Below are 22812 nucleotides of genomic sequence, written 5' to 3' on the forward strand. Positions count from 1 at the left end.
TCTCAGGGTAATGGCCATTTGACAAGAACAAAAGAAATGTCTGTATTTACACACTCTTTGGGTGTTTTCTTTTTTTTGTGATTTTTTTTTCCTATCTTACCTTAGATTGTAATACAATAGAATTGGGAAAAATGCCAAGGGCAACAGGGATGATCTAAGATGAAGAAATGCAATACAGGGAACAGTTACATGTGCCTGGACTCTTCAGCCTGGAAAATGTATCAATTATGGGCAATACAACCAAGATCTATGAAATCACTTCTTGTCTTGCTCTCTTCCAGTATGAGAACAAGGGCGTATCAAATGAATGGAAATGCTCTGGTAGTTAGGAGAGCTGTGGAGATCTTTGCCAAAGGATAACAGATATGATAAAGGCTTTTGCTGCATCCACAGCAACACTGGGAGAGTGTTCCAGGGAGGGGACAGAATCTCCTGTGGTGCTCTAAAGGCCTGAGCTGAGAGGGCTTGGAGCCTGGCAGGGTGTCAGGGAGGTAACCACATGCACTTGGCCCTTGTATTTTAGGTTCCCCTTGGAGGTGTTTGGCTGTAGGGACCTTTGGTCTTCCCCCGTGTGGCCTTCTTGCCCCTGTGCCCCTCTGAAACTGGGGCCAGTCAGAGGCTGTGAGGAGCTCCTGCACTGCCTGGACCGAAGCACCTGCCTGTGGAGGGATCTCCTGTGGTGACACTGGCAGAGGCCTCAGCAGTGGCTGTCCCTGTCTCACAGGGGATATTTGCAGCTGCAGCGCCAGCTGGCTGGAATGCGTTCTCCTTGTTGTGCTTCTTCCCCGGTGGCAGCTCCTCATGACATTATTTATGGTCTTGGGTAAGGAATGAAGTGTTGCACTTAAAGGTGTCCTAAATAAAGTGGTTTATATAGGTAGTATTGGATCGAAAAAAGCAACAGGACAGTTGTTTCATTTGCTGTATTCTTGTGAAAAGGAAGAATTTGGTTTTGAAAACAGTCTTGATCTCTAGCTTTAAAATACTCTCTGCCTTAATGCATTGTATCACTTTCTCTTGCTTTCATCTTATTTCTTATTTATTTGTCTTTTTCCCATATGATTTTTTTTCATTTTATGAAAAGAAAAAATAGTATGAAAATGAGACCTAGTTATGTATGTGTGCAAAAAAAAAAGTGTTTGCATGCACAAACAGCTACTCTCTTACATATAGATATGAGCTATAAAGGTCTTTCTTAATCATCCAAATATTTCTGCAGAGTGATTTTGTTGTTAGTAGTACAGTTTATGCAATGACACATACATTTATGCAAATTTAAAGTTTATCTTTGGAGTTTTCTTTCTATAGTTAGGCAGAAAATCAGCATCCATTAATCATGTGTCTTTACAAAGTGGAGTGGTGTGTCTCAGTTTCTCAGAGCTGGCTGGAAGTTAATAGGTAATTTATCTCTATCAGTTAAAAATGAAGTTTAGGGTACTAGTTTGATGCAGGTGTTTCAAGTTAGGCAAGATGAACGCCACCTTTAATTTCTGATTTGATACTCACCTGCGAATATCAAAGTGACTCTCATCTAGGCCAGGGAACATACCCTTGGAAAGAGCCCCTGGCATGCTTCTTCCAAGTGGGAATTCAGCATTTTTGGTGGGCGCATGAAGCCAATTAGAAAATCTGTCCCTAAGCACTGTTTCTTACTTGACTGCCTTACTCTTCTTTGCCACATCTTTCCCTCTTGGAGGTGCTCATCTTGTGTGCTCTCTGTAGGTTTCACAGCAGCCCCAGTCCCTTGGAATCAGGAATACAGGGGATGGATTCCCAGTGTCCAACTCAGGGGCCTGCTTTAGCACTACATAGTTTGGGGTTTTTTGAGTGCTCACTGTTTTGCTTAAAATGTTTTGATTCTAAAAATTAAGTGGGTTTAATAGCCTCCTTTGCCTTTAGTTCAACTGTACATTAAATGAGATGAAAAAAAAAAGGATTGATTCTTATCTTGAAATTAACTATTGAGTTCCTTTTCAAAAACAAAGTGGTCTTTATTAAATGTTTATAAAGAGACCAATATTGTTTTGGTTAAAATGTTAGCAAGAAAGAATAGGGATTTGAAATAAAACCTAAAAGAAATGTGAATTCCCTAGAAATGTTCAGAGGAATTCACTTAATTGCAACCAGAAGTTTGACCTGGAAGTGTAATTAAATGTTTATTAAATGTTTATAAAGAGACCAATATTGTTTTGGTTAAAATGTTAGCAAGAAAGAATAGGGATTTGAAATAAAACCTAAAAGAAATGTGAATTCCCTAGAAATGTTCAGAGGAATTCACTTAATTGCAACCAGAAGTTTGACCTGGAAGTGTAACGCTTTGACCTTTTAGCTGTCTGGCTTCCTAAATGTGTTGTTTTGCTCTCTCTAAACTGTGAGAAAATCTCTTTTATACATCTTTAACCCTTGCCTTACCCAAAAGTCTCAGTAAAAATCTGCAAGCAATCACTAGCAAAAGAGAAATCATCATGGTATTTTAAGGAAAAAAAAGTCATTGCAGCTATGTATTGAGCTTGAAGTCCTTTTTATTTTCATTTTAACTGGAAGTAATTGGGGGTATAATTTCACTGTTAAATACGAGTAGGAATTTCTTTTAAACTTTCCATGCTACCATATTACACAATAATACTGTCCTTTGTTCTTAAGTTTCATTATCATATGACCAAGGTAGAAATTACAGCTTTTAAAATTACAAACATTTTTGTGGGTTATTCATATTTGGAAAATTTTTATAGGTCTTTATGAGAATCTGTCCAGATAGAGATGGAGGGCCAATTCCTGAGAAAAATTATGCCTCTTTTCTCTATGTTAATAGTTTAGTGAGAGCAGTTCTGAGTGTTTGATTCACCACTGAGTACCAGGTATATTGTGGTTACTACACACAAAGTATCTCTTTGGACTACAAAAGCACAGTGGCATACCACAAACAAAACTAACCCCACAAAGCTTTGCAGGGCCCATGCCTTAATTTAGTAAAAAAGAGAGATAATTAAATAAAAATTTAGTCGTGTAGCAAATAATAAAGACTTCTTGAAAATGGGAGGAAAAGAATTCAGTGTAATCTTGACTGTGTTGTGGACTTAGAACTTGATGTATCCATCAACTTCAGACAGATCAGAGATGTTCTAATGCACAGCAAATTACACATATTCAGGGAGAAGCTGTATTCCATATTCACTGTACTAATCCATGTTTAAATGTCAAAACTTACTTTAGAAAGAACAGTAGATGACAGTTTTGTATTTGTTTACTGAGTATCTTTGTCTTATTCCTTTAATTAAGATACTCAGTTTTGTGGGGTTTTTTATGTGCACATGTATGGGTCATAGGATATGGGCAATGCTTGTCTTTCGTCTGCTGTTTTCCTGCCATGGCAAAAGAGAGGATTGTGGAGTTTGTCTTTTGCATAAAATACCTTAAATTTGCTATTTAGTTTTGAGGAAGTGGATGTTCTGTGTACTTGGCATCTGTTAAGGTGATGTCAGAAATGGAGGCTGCTGAGCTGTGCCATTCAGGTTGTCCCTTATAACACCATCTTCTTGAGTGAGCTAAAATGAGTGCTTTTACACAAACTATTTTGCAATCTCCAGCTCTCTCTTGCACCAGAAGCAGAGCTGAGCTGGTGGCAGTGGGCAGATGCTCCCAATCATGGTTGTTCTTGGTCTCTTTTAGTGGTATCCTCTTTGCATTAAAGCTCATGAGGACTGAAGGACATCCAGATTTTTTTTGAAATAGAGCCTTTCAGCAGCTGACTTAGTTAGGGTCTGTTTGCCAGCATTTAAAAAGAGAAAATACAGAAGGCTCTATTGTGGTACTTTCCACCTATTTGCTGTGCCCCAGAATTTCCTTCTGTTCTGAGCTGTTGCAAATCTAACAAGAGTCTGTTGTGTGAAAAGACAAAAACCTGTGAACCTCTGGCACAGCTTGCTTTATTCAGACAAGAACATGAAACTGCAGGTTCAGGTCCACACATGTCTCTTAGAACTCATGTTCTTTTGAAGTGTCCTCTGTATGTTAGGGTAGGAAAGGAGTTATGACCATCAACATCTACCGCTTAGCTCCACTGGGATATCCTAACAGGAGTCCTCAAAATAAAAAATTAAATAAAAGAATATTTTTTTTGCCTTACCTAAAAGTCTCAGTAAAAGTCTGCAAGCAATCACTAGCAAAAGAGAAATATATATCAAGATCTTTGAAGAAACGATGGTTTCATGTTTAAGCCACTTTTTTAAAGGTTCTGCTTAATATACCTGCTCCAGGTTGGTCTTTCCCTCTCATTCTCTCCCATCGTGTCTCTAGTGGCAGTGTTGGGCATTTTCACCAAGCCCAGAGGTGTTGTAGCCCTGTGATATGATATATTCCTGACATTTCTAGTGACCCTTGCCTAGAGACCTTGTTATTGGTGGAAGATGAAAGTCTTGGCAGCTGAGGGAGCTTTAGGGTTAAAACCCTTTCCTCTTGGGGGTAAAAGTTTTGCAGAAGTTATTTCCTCTTGCCAGGGGAAAAAAAGTGGTGCCTGGAACCATTGCCTTGTGAAAGGTTTGATTGACGTTATTTGAAAATCCTTTAGCATCCTAATATTGGCACCAGTGATTTTGCTCTTCTAATGAGCACTAAGGGGAACCAGTCATGTCTGATGAATTCCAAGAGGCTCATTTCCACCTTTTGGTTGAGTTCTTGTGCTTGAAGAGACTTTGTTTTGTTGAGAGTCCTCACCCTTAAAATACAAAATCCTCCACTTCAAGTACTTCATGGCATCAAAAAATTTCCTGCAGCTCATGGATTTCTTCAAGGAAAAACCACAGAGCCAGGCTGAAAGGATATTCTTTGTCAAAGAGGCATGTGCTGTATTATACATTCCCTAGCGTGCTGTGAGTCAAACTTGGGTCCATCACAGTGTCTGTGTCTCATTTGAGCCAGAATCTGCCTTCTTTAATCACTGTGAGGAGTTCAGTGATGTGAGGGGCTGGGCCATCTGGGTGCAGCTGTGTCTGGCCAGGGTGTGGGATGCGCTCGTGCTGAGGTGCACAAGTGGCACTGGCCAGTGGAACTGAGCCCCATCACAGTCCAGGCACTTGGAAGAGACTGGGGCTTCTCTGGGCTGCTGCCTTGTCAGACAATGTTTACCACAGGGTTTGTGCTCCAGCTCCCTCTGCCTTTTGGCTGGTAGCAACAGATGCCTTTCTCAGCCTTTCTCTTGGTTGTTGTGCTCATTCCAGTGGTTAAAGAAGTCCAGGCACGTGGCTTTCTCTGGAATACAGTTTAGATGTTCAAAACAGGGAGCATTCCTAAATAGCTTTCAGTTTGTGCCCGTCATGTGCAATTAATAATGTGGTTATTGAGTCTGAGATCAGCAAAAGGGTGAAGTGAAATCTTGTGTCCTGTTAGAAAACACTTGTCTGGTAAAGGTACACTGACCATTGAATCTGTTGCTCTCCATCTCTCTGCCTGAATGCCTTGGCAGGTGCTGCTGGCTGTCACTGCTCATACATTATGGATGGGTATGGATTTTCCAGGAATGGATCAGCCTTCCTCTCCATCCTTAAGTGTTAGTGAGAGGAAGATGGTCTTTTTTCCTTCAGAGCTGGTGTGTTCCCAGGACCTCCATCAGAGGCATTACTCATCTTGCAGCCAGATGGTCTCAGATGTGCTTTTCCTTACTCGTTCCTCCACAACAGCACTAGGAGCCAGCCTGAGAAATACCTTATCCTGGATCCAGTTTGGCCAGGATAGTTCTGATTTTGCAGTGAATTCCACACCTCTCCTGCTGGAGGAGAGCCCTACAACCCTGCTGTAGGATTTCTCCAAATGGCTCGGGCCAGTTTTGCAGTTTGTGGCTCATATTCTGAGTTATTTGGACAGTGGGCTGTGTCTGTTTGGACAGTAGGCTATCCAGGTTCTGATAGCAGGGAGGATTCTTCCACCTTCTTTTACCTGAAGGCAGACTGTGTGGAAAGATTGGATGTCATCCTGACACGTTTCAGTTGTTTTGAAGCCTATTCTTTGCTGTATAAAACTTTGAACTTGGAGAAGATGCTTCTTGTTTAAAAAAATATCAAGTGGATTCCAGAAAAGGCTTTGGAAATCTCAGCAGCTTTTTGTATGTGATATCTGCTGTCCTGTCTTAGACATGGCTTTAACCTTAAATGCCAATATTTCATTTGAATCTCTTCTAAATTAGAAATTACTTCCTACTCTGCAGCACCTGGTATGGAGTTGGACATTTTTGGGAAGGAAAGCTGCACAGTTAAGAGTAGGTTTAGAATGAAATGATCATTCTTTTGTTTTGTTTACAAACAATTGGGACTTTTGATTCTGTGGTGAATAATTTAAAGTGGAGAAATATGAATGCTAAAAAGCAGTGTAATAATATGTCTGTAGAGTACTTTGAAGATGAAAAGCTCTATATACTGTAAACATTATTACTGGTATAGCCTAATCTGTGTGGAAAAATTAATCAAGCATGAGCTGAGTGTAGATTTTTTAATGTACAATTTAGTGTTTCAGAAAATCTAATGCACCCATGTGTTTGCTTTCACGTTGTAACATTAGAAATTTATCCTCTTATATTTTTAGTATGTGTGCTGCAATGATTTACTTTGTTGTTACCTTCCAAAAGCAGAGTGGGTCCTAATCCGCAGCCTTTCAGAAATGTGAAGTGCCTAGGCTGGGAGGGAAATAGGTTTGATAGCAGAGCACTGTGTGCTGAGAAGTGGGTGCCTGTCAGACGTGGAAGTGTTCTGGGGGCAGTCGGCCTTGGGCGTGTGCTGTGGCGTGGGGCCAGCCGGCAGTGCAGCAGGGAGCCAGGCGGGTGCCAGGGGTGCGGAGTGAGCACTGCCAGGCTGCTGCAGGTGGCTCAAGCTCTGAGGCGTTTTCCCAGGCTCCAGCTGCACGGCCCATGCGAGCCTGGGAGCGGGCTTCCCGGTGCTGCAGGCGCACACGGCCTCCGCAGGGCAGGGCAGCCCGCCCGTGGCTGCTCCGCAAACCGGAGAGCTGGTGTCTGCCTGCTGCTGCCCCTCCGTGCCCTGGCACTCTGAGTACAGCCAGCAGGGCACGTTACTGTTCCCTGCAAGGGCAGTGCTCACTGTGCCTATTGCAGCTGAAAGTGACTGTGGCTTTTCTAGAACCGCTTCTCTGCAGCCTCCTTTTGGGTTCCAGGGTCTATTTCCTTGGGGTTGATTTGTTTGTTTGGTTTTGTTGTCCATTTTGTTTCTGGACCCCAGATCTGATGATTTAGAGTGCCCAGGTTTGAAACAAAAATAAAACTTCAAGTCACTAAATACAATTCTATTTCTGCCTTGTGCTGGTAATCCACAAAGGGAGCTTTGTCTGTGAAGAGGAAATTGAAGATGGGATCAACCAGGTTTGCTGAGCCCAGGATGTGTGAACTTTCTACATTACTGGAAAAAACTGTCTGTAGCTTGAGGTTCAGACTTTTGTGTTGTGCTCAAAAGGAGTGATGGAGCACTTGGTACGTGTCAGTTGGTCCGTTCTTCCATGAGGTCATGAACAGATTTAAACTCATGCTGGGTAACTGTGTAGAAAGCTTAAAAAGCTGCGAGTCGCATGGGCTTCTTGGAGAAAAAGGTTTTCTTGTGAGTCTTATTTTTAAGTTTCTTTCTTCATGAAGCAGAATAGTTAATTGGATAATATATTTCCCCAGAGGGAAGCTGAAAGAGGATATCACCATTTTTATAGTTCTGCAGTAACTCTGACAGCTTTAAAACGGGGAGTTTCTCAAACTGCAGCTGACTGCAGAGTAGATCATATGTCACATGCAAGAGGGTTTCAGAACATTCAATGAGTGTAGCTGTGTGATACTTTCAGAATGCAGATATCTTAAATGTAGCGCATCTTAATATTTTCTCAGGCTTAGCAACAAGTAACAGCAACTATCTGTTCAGGCCTTTTCAGCAAACTATTAAATAATCATGGAAACTAAAATGATTTTTTAGTGTTAGTCCCTCTGGGCTGAGCTTATCAGCTCAGGTGCAATTCCTTGTGAAGGCTTTATAAGACTTTCAGACTTCAGCTGATGCTGCAAAAATAGTTTGTAGAGATGTCTTGATCTCTTACATAATTATTTATTTTGTCAGATCTGAGGTAGGTGTTCTCTTCCACAGAGCAGTAGCTGGCTGAATCAGGGGCCTCTAAGGAGAATTTGAAACTTTGTTCAATCACATGTGATTAAACACTTAACCTTCCAGACAATACCAGGACAGCAAGAAAAATAAACAGATATAGATGTCACTGATCTATAAAAGAATTTCAAGAGAGAAGCATCCTGCTTTTCCTGTAAAAAACAAAGATTCACACTTTTTCATTTTAGATTCCTTTCACAAAAAACCCAAAACATGGGGAATATTGCCAACAAATGCACACAGAAAGAAAAACTTTCAATATTTACTGTCTGAAGATTTGTTTTCCAAGTTGTACTTTTAGGAATGCTACTTTCTCAGCTTTCCAAGGTCACGGTGGCATATGTTGTTATCACACTAATAACTTATTTATATACAGGGCAAATTCTTTGATTTGACTAAGCCTACTAGGAGTGATAAAGAATTGTAGATGCCAAACTGGAAATAGCTAAAAGTAATTTTCCTTAATTGTTCTTTTAAGTAAACAGTTAATAAAGCTGGTGGATTGCATCCAAATTTTTCTCTGGTGCTCATCATTTTTAAGGGATGGTTCAACTTGTCACATCTTGACTCGATCTCGAAAAGGAAGTCAAATTTTGGGTGCCTTCCTGAGGGGAAGGAAAAAAGATGGCTGATAAATTTCAAAGGGATTGATTGTGATTACTAACTGTAGTTGTTAATGAGAGCTGAGGCTCAAGGGCACTCGATGGTGAGCTCCAGAAGATCTTGTAGGAGAGGGGAACCCTTCAGGAGGACGTGCAGTTATACTTAGAAATAGGACATGCCTTGGCACTTGCTCTGTAGGGATTGAGACTGGAACAAGCAAGCTTTCCCTTCTTGTTAAATGGTTAGATTATAAAAACAGCAGTAGCACTTAATATTCTAATTGATTTGTGCTAATTGCACCTAGGGTAGCCGACTGTCTTCAAAGCATCAATAATCGAAGTCTCGCAAACCCCATCCAAGTTAGGGGAAATATCACCAACCCTCTTTCGCAGTTTGATTTCAGCGAGGTGCGCAGGGAGCTGGGGAGGATGAGTCCCAGGTGTCAGCTTGGCACTCTCAGTGGGAGTCGGGTTGCTAAATCCCTTCATGAATGAAGTGCTAACTGATTTACCAGGGTCATTTGGGAATTGAAGTAGAACAAAAGTAAAAGCTGATGCCCTAATACTTTCTCAGCCATAGTAGAATCTGTCTATTTCCTCCCCTGCTAATGCACAAGGATCTCTGTCATTCTTGGAATAGAAAGGGAAAAAGCCTCTGAAGGTTACAGGTACCTGCTGAGTCAGCCGGGCAGCTCGGGCTGCTGTACGTACTGAAGAGTTCAAATGTGGCCATTTCTCACGTCATTCAGTGGAACTGTACCATCGAGCCCTTTCATGCTTGGGTTTCCTTGTATTTACCTTTTTTTCCCCCTTACCAGGTCTGTCACCTTCCTCTAGAAGGTGGTTAAGAAAATGGATATCTGTTGGAATGTGTTTGAAAGCATGACACCGCACTGTTAAGCAAATGACACCTCTGATCAATTAATTAATTTAATTTCTGTGGTTGGGTTACAGAACTTGGTGGTTGTTCGTTTGTCTAGATTTTTGCTCTGTTTCAGGCACTAATTTCTTCAGACTTCAGTATGAGTGTCAGTTTCTTTTGAAAAATATTCCATTAAAGTTACTTTTTCCTTTGTCTCGTTGAGCTACCTCTGCTTTCTCTCAATCCAGTCTTAGCAGATGTGCAGCACTGAGACCAGAATGCCCAAGATACCCTTACACTTAATCTTATCCCTTTGTTTTATGTTGCAGCCAACAGTTTGCACATTACTGCCTACTTTATGAAGAGATGGGTTAATCTCCGTTGTGCTCTAGGGAAACATTATCGTGGTAAGAAATCAGTTTCTTACAGAGCTACTTACAGGAGAAAGAAAGGGAACATAGCTAAGACACTGTCAGATTTTCATCTACTTAAAATTGCTTGCAGAGGTTGGGTTTTTTGGTGGTTTTTTTTTTTGGTTTGCATTTTAAAAAGAAGATTTCCTGGAAACAACAACAAAAATAAAAAGAGAAATGTTTCTTGAGATAAGATGGATTTTTTTTTAACTTAATTTTAAATTTGTGTATGCCTTGCCCCAGGGTAATCAGCTAAGCCTCACCAAATTCTGTAAGTATGACGAGACTCAGCATTTTCCTGAGTCTCTGCAGGGTGAATCAAGCAGAGGTTGCAGCATGAATCACTCCATTATTGCTGGAGTGTCTCGTGACATCACCGTGCAGTACAAGTGTATGCAGGAAAGGCTTTCGTTCTCCACACACCCGTACCATCCTGACGTCGCTGATGTCATTGCACCACGTCTGCTCTTCATGTTCTTTCAGGCCAGGATGCTCTGGAAGGAAGGGAATCAATCCTCTCCTGCCAACACCAATGCAAAGGAGCTGTAATGATCACTGCCCTCTGCTCTGTCCTCTTGGCATTAAATGGAAAAAAGCAAAGTCCTTAACAATGCTGAATAATTGAATGGATATTTTAACATAATTTATTACTTTTGTAGGCATTCATAATATTCATAAATGTTTAAATTTGTCTTCAAATGTCAACTGTTTGTATTCTAAGTCCATATTGGCTGAAGAGATCAGTGTTGACTTTATTTCATCAAACTTGTCCTGTTAGAACAGAATTTCAGTGTCTGCACTGGAATCTCAACACTGTTTGCTGTCTATTAAATTTGAACTGTTCTAAAGCATCAATGAATACCTAAAGATACCTGCATTTTGCTAGCCAGCAGATGAGATTGTTATAAAATGTAACTATAAAAGCATATTACTGGAAGCAACTTGCCCTACTCTTCAATTCTGCAAAAAAAAAAAAACATCTGTGAGATCAATCTCGTAGGTTTTTTTCTGCAAGCCTTGTCTCTTTCTTGTCCCATAAAAACAGAGTGTTATGGCTTCATCCTGAAATATAACAAACTTAAAAAATTTTTAAATTCTCTTTTTATAAAAACAAAACCCAGCAACAAAAGAAAAAAAAAATCAGAGCTGAAAATATGAGGATACTGATCTGGAAATAATTCCATATGTAAGCAAGAAAATATCCATCTGTGCTCTTCCCATAGCATTGCCAGGTACTGAACAAAGCTTTGTCTTGTCTGTTCTAATCTGAGAACCCTTCAATTTTCAATCCTTTGTAAACAGAAACTTTGTTGTGTTCATAACAAACCATGTGATCATGAGTAAAATGTGTAATTCAGTAGTAGTTAACCACTTTGTTTAGTGACTTCAAAAATCTCTGCAGCCAGAGTGTGAAACTCTGTGCCCTGGCTTTATGCTGAGGTTTGATGCCAAGCCCTGGCTGAATGTTGTTCTGGGCTACAAACCTGATGTTCAGCTTTTGTGATGAAAAGACTCCTCACCAGAACAGCACAAAAGAAATCCTTGTTAAGTGGTTTGTCTCTTGGTTCTGTCTGGTCTTCCTGTCCAGGGGTGCAGGTGGACTAATGTGCAGCCATGACTGTCCTCTTGGGAACTCAATTTATTCTACTTATTGATTTTTTGGAATGCTTTATAAAAACAAAACAAAAGGAGGGGTGGCATGTAGAAGAGAGTTGGTGAGAAGCAAGAGTTGCATTAAATGAGTTAGTGTGCAATTAAAAAAACAAGTAATTTTGTGTACTAAAATAACATGTATGTTGTTATGAGTGGTTTTGAAAGTGGTTATGATTTTTGTAATCCTCTTTTCAATTCTTTTTGTGTAGAGCTCCGTGTGTTTCCAGAGAAATTTATCGTTTGTGTCAGCAAACTTGACTTTGATCCAAGTGCTTGGACATGTGACGATGGTGGATTGGTAGGTACAAAACTGTTCTCTAAATTTTTGGGGGTTTTTAATAGAAACGGAGCAAATATTTTTATATATAGATGTAGTTATGCAAGTATTTGTTACTGTCATCTTGGCACCAGAAAGTCACATGAACAATTGAGCCAAACTATTCAAAAGGGCATCCTGAAATGAGCCTAAGGCAGGCAGAAATGGAAATTTTGAAAGCTCAGCATTTTCTGAGCCTTATAAGTCTTGGAGACCATGTGTTTAGAAAGCTGGGTAGGACTTTAGCACCTTGATTTAAGGATCTTTTTTATCTTTATATTTTCCTTGTAACGTTTTAGTCTCCAAAATTCTAATGTAGCTAAGTTTGTAAAGTCCTCGGGTTTCTTGTCTGTTTTCTTAGCACTTGTTCTGAGCAGCAGCTCAAGCGGATCAGTGCTGGCCCTGCTGGGAAAAAAATCCCCATACATTTATGGAGGAAAAGGCACTGGTGTGTGGTTAAGTACCAAAAGCAACTCTCCTTAAATATTTCATCCTGAAGGCTTCACCAGGGTCAAAGGCTTCTGAATTGTATCCTGCAGTTAAGTGCTGATTGTCTCAGGAGTGCTCACGTGGGCCCAGGTGCTGCTCTGTGGCTCACACTGAGGGTCACAATTACACCCCAAGGTCTGGGTGGATTTTAGGAGTTGATCTTACATGTATTAAAGTGTATTTGACCCTTGAAAAAATGTGTTTTCTTTTACTCATTCGACTCCTTTTTTTTTTTTCCAATACCAGCTAGGGTGTTCATATTTGTAATGCTAAATACAGATTTTCTTGTTTCAGTTCCTAACTTGCTACATACCCTTAAGTGTCAAAGAATCAAGCACATTATTTTTGCACTCTCAGAAAAAAACCTATCTCCCTGCTCTAGAAGTACTTTGCTCTTTGGAAAATTATTACTTTTTCAGTATTGTCTTGAAAACTACTTAATGCTTGAAGTAGAAAATTCTATCTCTGCGTTTTGACTGAGAAATAATTATGGGGTTTCTTCTTGCTTAAGTAACTCTTAAGGCTCAGAGATATCCAATTCCCTCATTTGGTATTTTTCATCTTTCCATAAAATAAGAGTTGAGAAGTTTTCTTTTGTTTTTCTTGTGATCTTTTGTGGGAAGGAGAAGGCAAATTAAAAAATTGACTATTTCAAAATTGGATCTTGATCTGTGGAAGCTCCTTGTTGTTTAAAAGGCAAGTTGAAACACTTTCATATTTAAAAAGAAAACGTCTCTTCATGAGCTGATAACCTAACCAACAATAAAGTCTTGGGAGTTTGCTTTGCTTACAGATGCAGTGTGTGTGCACAGCCCTGCTGGGATGGGCAGTGTAGTGTGCTGGTAGGAGGGAGTAAGTAAGAGAAAGTTAGCCCTAAGCAGCTTCCCTGATTGGAAGAACTTGGCAAGATGGGAGCAGACCCTCAGCAAATGTTTTGGAGCATCTGTTTAATTCTTCCCACTCTCACTTAAAAGGTCCACTCCAGACTGTTTAGTTGTTGCAGGATTCCTAATGCACATTAGTACCAGATTTGTCATATACTCCAGCTGAGTACTTCGCCAGACCGGGGGAGTGTTTGGTTGCCACTGAGGGTTTTTCAAGTTTTTGGCACTCCAAAAGAAAGGCAGAGAATCTGCACTTTGTGTGTGCCTGCTTTTCTCCATGCAGTTGAGCCATGAGTAGGCTGGAATTCTAAACTCTGCCCTACAAAAGACCACCCAGAAGACCTTTCTGTTGATACACTCTGCAGATCCTGTCATGGGCTGAAAATGAGGCTGTGTTTTGTTTTCTTCTCCATGTTGTTTGGGTTTGAATAATGCCACAGTGTTGGATGCAAGTTCTTTTAAACCTTTAATCAGCTCACACCCTTGGATTTGAGGGCCTGTTTGTGTTTTATAAAAGTAGTTAACCATACGTTAATGGAGATTTTGTCACTTTCCTGTGTTGCTGTGACTGTTATTGACCTAGTCAAGACGTAGTGATTATGTATTTTTTAAACTGTTTTTATGCTGGTTTATGGTCTGGATCAAGCTTTCATTCCTGAGCTCTGTCAAGACAAATCAGGCTCAGTGTTCCCCTTTCCCATTACTTGGAACAGGTTTTATGTCAGCCTGGTGCTCATTTCCTTCACTGACCACAACTCTGGTCCTTCACCTGTCTTCAGCCCTTCATTCTTTGCCTTTTTTCTCTGCTTTTTAGGCTGTTTTGTGTATCTCTGGAATAGGCTGCAATTAAACAACGAGTTTCAAGGGATGTAGCCAGCCATGAAATGAAATTTTTTTCCTGCACCATAGGAAAGATTTCAATTAGATTGCTTTTGAGATATTCACAAGCACAAACCTCAGCATCAGTTGCTGGGAGAACTAATTTTAATCCTTCTGTGATGCCTCATGTAAGACTAAGTAGACAGTCTCTGTCAAATTAGATTTAAGCATAAACCAATAAAATATTTGAGGGCACCTCTAAGAAGCAAAACAGAAGAAAATCTATCGATATATAATTTTCTAGGATGCATTTATAAACGGGTTTGTCTGTGGCTATGTTTAAAACTCAGGCTGCAGGCAGTAATAAGCATTTTGGAAGAAGGGAAATCTCTAGTAAAGAAACAATATAGCAAGTTATTGAAATTACATAAGCAAATTGGAAGTCTTAAGGAAAAGATGGAAGAATGGGTTGAGTGATTAATGCCACGTTTAAACATAAAGCCATTGTTTCCTGTTTTACCAAACTGTGTTTGCAATCTTGAATAGTTTTATCTTGAAAAAGAAGACAGTTTTGGGAACGTGGCAAAAGAGGAAACCCAAGGAAATATACAAGAGCTCTGGAGAGATTAGTCGTCTTTGTCAGTGACGACATTTTCTCGATTATTATTCTGTAGGGAGCTAAAATGGAAAATTGGAAATGGGTTATCTGGGGAAACAGTGGAAATGGGTGGAAGGCTTATGAGCATTTGAAAATGTGCAAACAATGGAGTATTCATTGATAACCACATCGGCTTTATACCAGAATCTATGAGAGGAAGCACTTCTAGGGAAAGCATGGAGGAGGTTAACCTAAGGATGGTATTAAAGTGGAAATTTGAAATTACTGTTTGAGTAACATCACAAAAGAAAGTGAGCAGTAGGAGATCCTGTCTTGATTAAAAAGGTCTTGGGGTTTCCAGTGAGCCTTGTTAAGTTACAGAGAATATTAGACAAAAATAAATATTCTGTTCCAGCAGAACATTGCTCTTTAAAAGCCAAACCAACCAAAACAACCCCTTCACAGGTACACATGGAGGAAAAAAGTGCTAAAGATGTGCCCAGTGCTTTTTTAAATCCCCAGGAGGGAAATAAACTATTTCATCTTCTTGATACCTGTCTGATTTGTAAATTATGTCATTGTAGTACTTTTCAGGAGCATTAGAGAAGTCTCATTCTTAAAACTCCTGAGAGCCTTAGTGACAGGGTTATGCTGGGAAGAGGCTTCTGGTTCTTTCATGCAAACATGAAACTTAGCTGTAATTAACAGATCTGTCCCACTAGAGTGTATGCTGCTGGAATAGTGTGTCTGTTGGAATGTAGAATGAAAACTTCAGATAGCAGCAATTTGTAAAGATTAGTACAGGACTTCATGTGAAATTTAGTTATCTTAAATGCTTTAAAGACTTATTGTTAAGTGATATCAGATTGGGTAGGGGAAGAAGGAAATGCTGTGAAATAGAATTGCACAATTCACACTGTAAGTACAAATCTTGGCGTGTGTGTATATCTATATATATGTATAAAATATTACAGTGAAGTGCTGTGCTGGTGGGCTGCTACTGAAAAGGTCACTCCACATCCCCTCTACATCCAGCCACTTTCCTTTCTGGGTACAATGGACCAAGTGATTCTTCAGCTGAGAATGAATTAATTCATTGACTTGATCTAGCAGAAAATGATTTATTTGTGAAGTTTCTCTGTTTTTCATTGGAGGATTAGTTTTCCATCATGTCAGTTCCCTGAACCAACTCATCCTGTACCCACACACTTGCCAATTGTGATGCAAAAAAATGTTGCAAGAGCAGACAGTCAGGCTTTGGATGAATGGAGCCGAAGCAGCCTTTAGGTAGCAGCTGAGTTACCTGGGTTTGAAAGTAACAGCCACAACACATTAATGTTACATTTCTTGTAATATTTGTCTTGCTGCTGACTTTTCTATGTCACTGTCCTTTTTGAATTTTATGAAATCTAGTTTTCTGGGATTTTAGATAAGGTGCTGAATTATTTTCAGTTACTATAGTAAACAAGAGAAAAACAATAAGCTGTAGATGGTAAAATATCAACAGGGTTCACTACTTCTTTCAAAAAGATAGAGAGGTGAAGCTGGAGACTAATGAACTTTATCCAAACACCGCATTAGTGGAACTGGCAAAGAATTGCTTGGGTGAGTTTTCACTTTTGACACCTCAAGCTTCTGTCACTTTTTTGCTACTCATCCTTCCTGTTCTCTGCTCCTCCTGCCTTCACTTCCCTGAGCATTCTTGTCTTCAGTGTTTGTCAGTGCTGGGGTCATTCAGTGGTGCCTCTGAAAACAAGGGGTGGTTTTGGTTTGGATTTTTGTTGTTTGTGTGGTTCACTTTCAGTCAGATCCTTCGGTGTTGCTCCTTGGCAGGACCACGTGTTGGGTAAGGGTGAGACTTCCCTTTCATTGTTGGTGTGGCTTTCAATTAGCTTCAGTCATTAGGCTGCTGTCTCTGAGAAGGTGCATCTGAGAGGAGTGATCCTGAAGTCTTTGCCTCGGTCATAAACAGAAAGCTACAGCAGCTTTACAGTATTCCCTTTTGCCCCAGCTGTCTGCCCCTTCTCCTTGGAGGTCCCCACTCCTGCAGCAGCGCCTGCCAGCAGGGCTGAGTGCCTGCATCTCATCTTCCTGGGTACCACAGTCTGGATTCGTGCACACCGAGCTTCCCTGGCTGGGAGCAGCTGGGCCATGTGTGTGTGCTCCCTTCTGCCAGCTCTGAGTGGGGCAGGAGCCTCCTGCACAAGGGGAGGGAGGAGACCTGAGAGCGGTGATGCTGGGAATTGCCTCAGTGAGATTTGTCTGAACTTGTTGCAGTTTCTTCTCTTAGCTTACAAACTGATTTATTTTCTGCATGGCAGACATCTCACAGCTGCATTAACTATCTGGAGAAGTGGACAAATGATGAAATGAAAACTGACACAATTATTTCAATTAGTCAAGACCAGAGAAGGCTTTGGAGAATTTCAGAGAAACCTCCCAGAGCTGGGTAGAGAGGCACTGTAAATGAAAATCATCTGTTGATAAATGCACAGTATTTTTACTGAAAAGAGCAATTGCTGTGCTCATGCAAACTGCTGAGTGAATTAACTGTGTGATGGCTGGAAAAAGGTCAAGATATTGCTGCAAGGAATTGATTGGAAAACTTTGTTCTGTGGCATTATTTATCTGAAAAGCAGACAGAATATTAAGAGTATGTATGGAATGAAATAAAAAGTAATATTTATTGCCTTAAAGCCAACAAGTAAGTGGAATACATCTTCAATAAAAGTGTACCTCATTATGCAAAATCAGGTGAAGCAGAGCAGAAATATAGATGGTCCTGTAGCTGCAGTATAAATTATTAAGGTTGTAAATTATTTCCATATGAAGCAATCCTCAAAAAGTAGGGACAAATTGAGTAATCTTTTACTCATTTTGGTAGCTGCTTTTTATGAGTGCTCCAGTTGATTTAAATCTCACTACTTAGCAGTGTTCACAAGATCCCATTTGTCAAAGCCTTGTGGTTATTTAAGATATTATCATCTGTCATCATCCTTTCACCTCCCTCATTTCCCTCTCCCCTCTCAGTGTTGCTGTCACAGCTTATGCTGGTGGTTCATGTGGATTTGACCTGATTCTCTGCTCTTTCCTCTCTGCAGGCTTGGAGAGGACGGGCACCCCTGGTAGAGGGGGCAGGGGGAAGGCTGGCAGGGATCATGTTAAAGCTGCAGGGAGCTAAAGATTTTATTTAGCTGTGGTGCCATCTGCAAGATTTTGATAGCTCTAGGATTTGAAAGGGTTTTACTTACTTAAGGTTTTGATAATAATTCTTGATATTCCTGTTGGGTAAAGAATATTTGACAGGATTTTAAGAAATTGTTTTAAGGATCAATCTGTTCCTCAGTCTTCAGCAGAAATCTCTTAGAACTAATGGGAAGTCCATACCTGGACTGAACAGGAAAGTGAAATATATGATGGTAAAGTTCACAGCAGGATTTTTGAACAATTTGTAATGATGTGAAATTATTTGGAGGAACAGATCCCCAGTGAGGACTCAGAAGTCTTGGGGGTTTTCAGGGTGGTGGTACTGGCGTTGGTTTTGGAAACCAAGCTAAAACATTAAATTGTTGAACAGTAATTATTTTCTGAGCTGTGCTATTCTTGTTTTACATATTTTGGTTTTGTGTAACTGGTGAGATCAAGAGTATTAGTTGCTCTTTACAACATCTCCTCCAGGTGTTACTGCATATTGTAATTGCATAAAAACAAGAAAAGAGCAGAAAATGGATGTATTTTTTCCCCAGATTTTTTTCTTGTAAGTATCCAAGTGTTGGGCATCTGAATCACACTGTATACGTCATGTGCTCCAAGGAGTATTCCCTTATGCCATATAACCCATGCTGTGTCTGGAAGGACGAGTGCAAAGTTTGCTGCAGTGTTGCTGGTGGGTGATGCTGAGGGACATCTGCACTGGCTGCCCCCATACCCAGTGAGGTTTGGTAGGCACATAGAGGATCCTCATGCCAAGCTGTGAAAAGCTGTAGTACAGGACTACAGGAGGGCCTGAACCAGATATTCTCTCTTGATTTGTAAGCTGGAGAAAGGGGTCAAGCAACACAGAAAATTGCTATTCCCTTATTTTATAAAAATATCTTTCAAGTATGAAATGTGTGTCTAGCATGCATGTCCTCTTTCATGATTACTGGAGTCAGGAACCTAAAAATTGATGGAAATGGCTGGCTGAAGATGCATGCTTATTAGACATGGGTTTCCTTTAAAAAGGTAAAAATTCACTGTCAATATGCTTTCGATTTTTCTGTAGTCTCATTGAGAGAAGTTATTTTGGTTGAAAAGCTGTTGTCTACTCCTCCAATTCTTATCAGTGGACACTTTCTCTGAAGATAGAATCTGAGTCTTGAAGCATCAGTCTGTAAAATCAGAATGATTAATAGCTCAATTACTTAACATTAATTTTAGCAGTTCTTGCCTTCAAGCAAATGCACACAGCCTGTGTCACGTGCTGCTCAGTGTGTAAATAAATCGGTTGCTTCGGGAGCACTTCTGTGCCTTTAGAAAGTGTGATGGGTATTTGCTCCCTGTGTTACACATAGGTCTGAATTGATGGAAAGGCTCTCCTGCAGCTCTAAGTTTTAGGAAGAATCACATTTCATTTGTTCTCTGCCATTTACAGCAGGAATTCTTCTATTTTCTCTTCTTTAGTGGGTGTTCAAATGCAAATCTAGAGAGCTCTGAATTTCTTACACTCAGAACAGTCTGGGATTCCTCCTATATGTGAAATACAGTTAAAGTCTGAACCAAATAGTTCAAAAGGAAGAAGGCATTTTCCTCACAGAAGTCATATGCTTTAAGCTAATCTGGTGATGCCTGGGGGACCTTTGGAATGTTTGTGATTGCCAGGACTTATGTATTGAGTGAGAAACTTGGGTTCACACCTTGTGCTTTGAGAAAGTGGAATATGTATCACAGGGGCTTGTAACAGACTGGGCCAGTGCTTGGACTAAATAGTACAGACCATAGGGTCTCCTGAGGAGCAGATCTGAAAATCTGTGGTGTCACATTCAAAGGAATTTGGTGGTAGATGGTGAAGACTGTGCTGACCCAGGAGTTTGATTTTGCCTTCCATGCTAGGTCATGGGAAGGTTGAACAGTTCTGCTCCTCCTGAACAGATGCAGTTTGCCTGGTTGTTACATTCTTTTCAAGACTGAAATTGGAGTGTTTGTGAAAACCACCAGCATTCCTTAAAAATACTTATTTCAAAGGCAACACCAGTATTCCAGTGGAACTTTAATGGTTTTTACTGGAATTTACTGACTCCTACAGCAGGACAGTCAACTTTAAAATGTAGAGCAATATTCCACAAATCTGATCAAGGAAATGTATTTCAGGTTGAGAATAGTATCCATTTCTGTACTTGGAAAACTTCTGCAAGTGTTTTATGATGTGGTTGGAGTTCATACGTAGAACTGCCAGGACTGATGCATCATTACATTGGAAATGCAAAAAAATTTGCATCTTGAAACTGTGGGAAGATTTTCCTTCATGTGGGCTGGGAGAGGGCAGGAGACGAGACCCAAAGTCCTGCCTCTGTCACTTTTTTATCAGTTAGATTGTAATGTCTGATTCATCCTTCCCTCAGAAGCCTCCTCACTTGCTTTAAGGAGCCTTTTTGTTTATCAGATTGGAAGGAGTCCTGTCTGACCTCTCTCATCTGTCTGTCATCTGTCAGGACACTTCTGAAACCTAAAGGTTATCTTTGATGGTAGAGCTCATGATACAGCTTAGAATGGCACTGAGAGAAATCATCCAATTGCAAGCTTACATAAAGCTCCCCTAAATAAGTGTTTCTGTCTTACTCATTTCACTGATTTTAGTTTTATTGTATGGACCTGGGATAATACTTTGGTTTGTAGCTTTGCCTATATTACTGTCTTTATAATCCCCTCCCTTTTGCCACCATGATATAAAAATTGATTTCTTGAACCCGCTGATGTATTCTGTTGAGTATTTTTGATGAGCCACACTGATAAATGCATTTTAAAAACTGTGTTTTCTATTATGGGGTTGGGAACCAGGCATGAAATTTAATTGTCTCTTAGTCTTCCTTTATTGGTACATAAGCTTGTGGCACTGAGAAGAGCAAGAAACAACTAGCAAGCATGACACCAGAGAGGCAGGACAGGGGGGCAGCAGTGTTCACTTTGAAGATTTTCTTTCAACCCAGTATTAGACAGGAAGAAAAAAAAAGAAAAGAGTATTTGTATGAGTATATTGTCATGCTGGCAAGGCCAAAGCTTTCACTCTGCTTCAGAGTAATGAGTTCCTCTTCAGGGGTAGTTCTTTAACAGATACTTAGTGCTGTACTGCTGAATTCAGCTGTCCTGGAGAGAGCTGGAGAGGGCAGTGAATGTCACTTCTACAGTTCTGAGGGTTTCTATTTCAGCTTGTGTGTGTAGTAGGTAGAGTAAAAGAGCCAAAAACAAAAAAGGAAAAAAAAAAAGATAATCTTCAATTTGATAAACCTTTAATATAAAGGTTTATAATATAAACCTTTAAATAAAAATTTTAAAAAAGGAAGTATGTTCTGTGCCTAGCACCGTGTCTGATAGTTCTCTGTAGGTTTTGGTAGAGGTTTTTCTTCCCCCAAACATCTCTTTGGATAAGTATTAAGGACCTTGAATTCAGTTTGGGGAGGCCAGTGAGCAGGTAGGCTAGTAAGACTTGGCGAGCGTCACTTCTGTGGGCCCTTCTCTGCAGTTTCAGTGACAAAGAGGACTGAGCTTACCCTGGGGTTTTAAGAGCACATATTTCTAATAGAACTTGGCAGTTCAAGGGCTAGAGAAGCGTTTTAATCTTTTGTGCCCACCCAGTCTCTATACAAATGTAAATATGTCTGTCTTTAACAATTTGCCAAGAAATGTGGTTTTAATTTGTTAGCAGCGATCCCGCTCCCTGCAGCTCTTTCAGAGTCGAGTCGCAAGTCTGGCGGTGCTTTGACGTTTTTCTCTGTCATGGTGTCATTGTTTATATGATGTCTGCTTCTGCTGTCCTCCCTTTTATGCCTGGAATATTTTTCTTTAATTATTTCTCTGTCTAAAAGGAATCTGGGATTACTAGACAGGATGAGAGCAGATTAGCTTTTTTTCTTTCTTTAGCAAGTCCTGAAGTTCCCATAGGAAATAAATAGTATTCCCAAAACAGACAGTATGTTTTTTGTTGTTTTTTTTTTTTTTTAATTAACTAAAATTATTAAGTCTAATAAAGAAAATAAAGGAAGTATCACCAATAATGGCTGTGTGTCTTAGTAGTATATGGAGTGCCCACTGTTGTTATTTATGACTCCCTCTGCCTTCTATTGTGGACTTACTCCAGCCTTAGGGAGTTTACATCACTACTAATAGCAAAAGGCTCTCTGGTTCCCACAGAGTCTTTCAGAGCCTGACTCATATGCCTTATGTTAATTGTTCAGCTCTCAAAATACAGCACTTACAGGGTGTGGTTCCGAGGGGAAAATCTACTGTACTTAGAGGGCATGTTCAGAAGTGTTTCACATATAAATCATTTTGATTTTTACTTTTTTTGATGCCTTAACCCTTTCTGTCACTGCTTTGTGTGATAAGTTATTTGTGAGCAAAACAAAAGGTTGATGACAGCGCAGTGAGGGAATGTGTTAGCCCTGCAACTTGGGGCCATTAGCTCCAGCCTGACTCAATTCACAAGCGCTGTGATTTTGTCATCCTGGCCTCTCTGCAGGGTCTGCTCCTCACAGCCTGGCACGACCCAGTCCTGCAGGGCCCGGAGTCAGAGGCAGGTCGGAGCTGGGGCTTGTTCTTATCTGCAGTAGGGAGTACAGGGGACAGGAGCTGCCCCAGCCCTCCCTGGCTTTGGTACCAAGGGCTCCTTTCCATGCGTTGCTTACCACAGTGGCAAGAGTTGCCTGAGTGGGCTGCTGATCCTGGCCCGGTCGGCGTGCTGGGGGCTGAAGGTTTACCAGAATTAACCTCACCCCTTTCCACCCAGCAGGAGCTCAGATGGGCTCTGGCTCTCCGGCCAAGTACGAGTGCTCTCCAGCTGCTT

At 40.5% G+C, this 22812-nt stretch overlaps 1 protein-coding gene across 9 annotated transcripts in view; it reads left to right on the forward strand.

The window, feature by feature from the left end:
* LOC120505956 (SLX4 interacting protein) overlaps positions 1 to 22812 on the forward strand; it is an 81194-nt gene that overhangs the window by 38760 nt on the left and 19622 nt on the right. For 8 of the 9 annotated variants that reach the window (XR_005628382.1, XR_005628383.1, XM_039716945.1 and 5 more), the window contains exons 4-5: positions 9932 to 10009; positions 11878 to 11966. Coding sequence is in view for 7 of the 9 variants with exons in the window: in XM_039716945.1 (XP_039572879.1) it covers positions 9932 to 10009; positions 11878 to 11966 (167 nt within the window). In the remaining 2 variants the exon portion in view is untranslated. The remainder of the gene's footprint in view (positions 1 to 9931; positions 10010 to 11877; positions 11967 to 22812) is intronic. The other variant, XM_039716951.1, reaches the window with a different exon arrangement.

This window comes from Passer montanus, unplaced genomic scaffold (genome assembly GCF_014805655.1).
Source record: "Passer montanus isolate IOZ18808 unplaced genomic scaffold, ASM1480565v1 scaffold37, whole genome shotgun sequence".
NCBI classification, from domain to species: domain Eukaryota; kingdom Metazoa; phylum Chordata; class Aves; order Passeriformes; family Passeridae; genus Passer; species Passer montanus.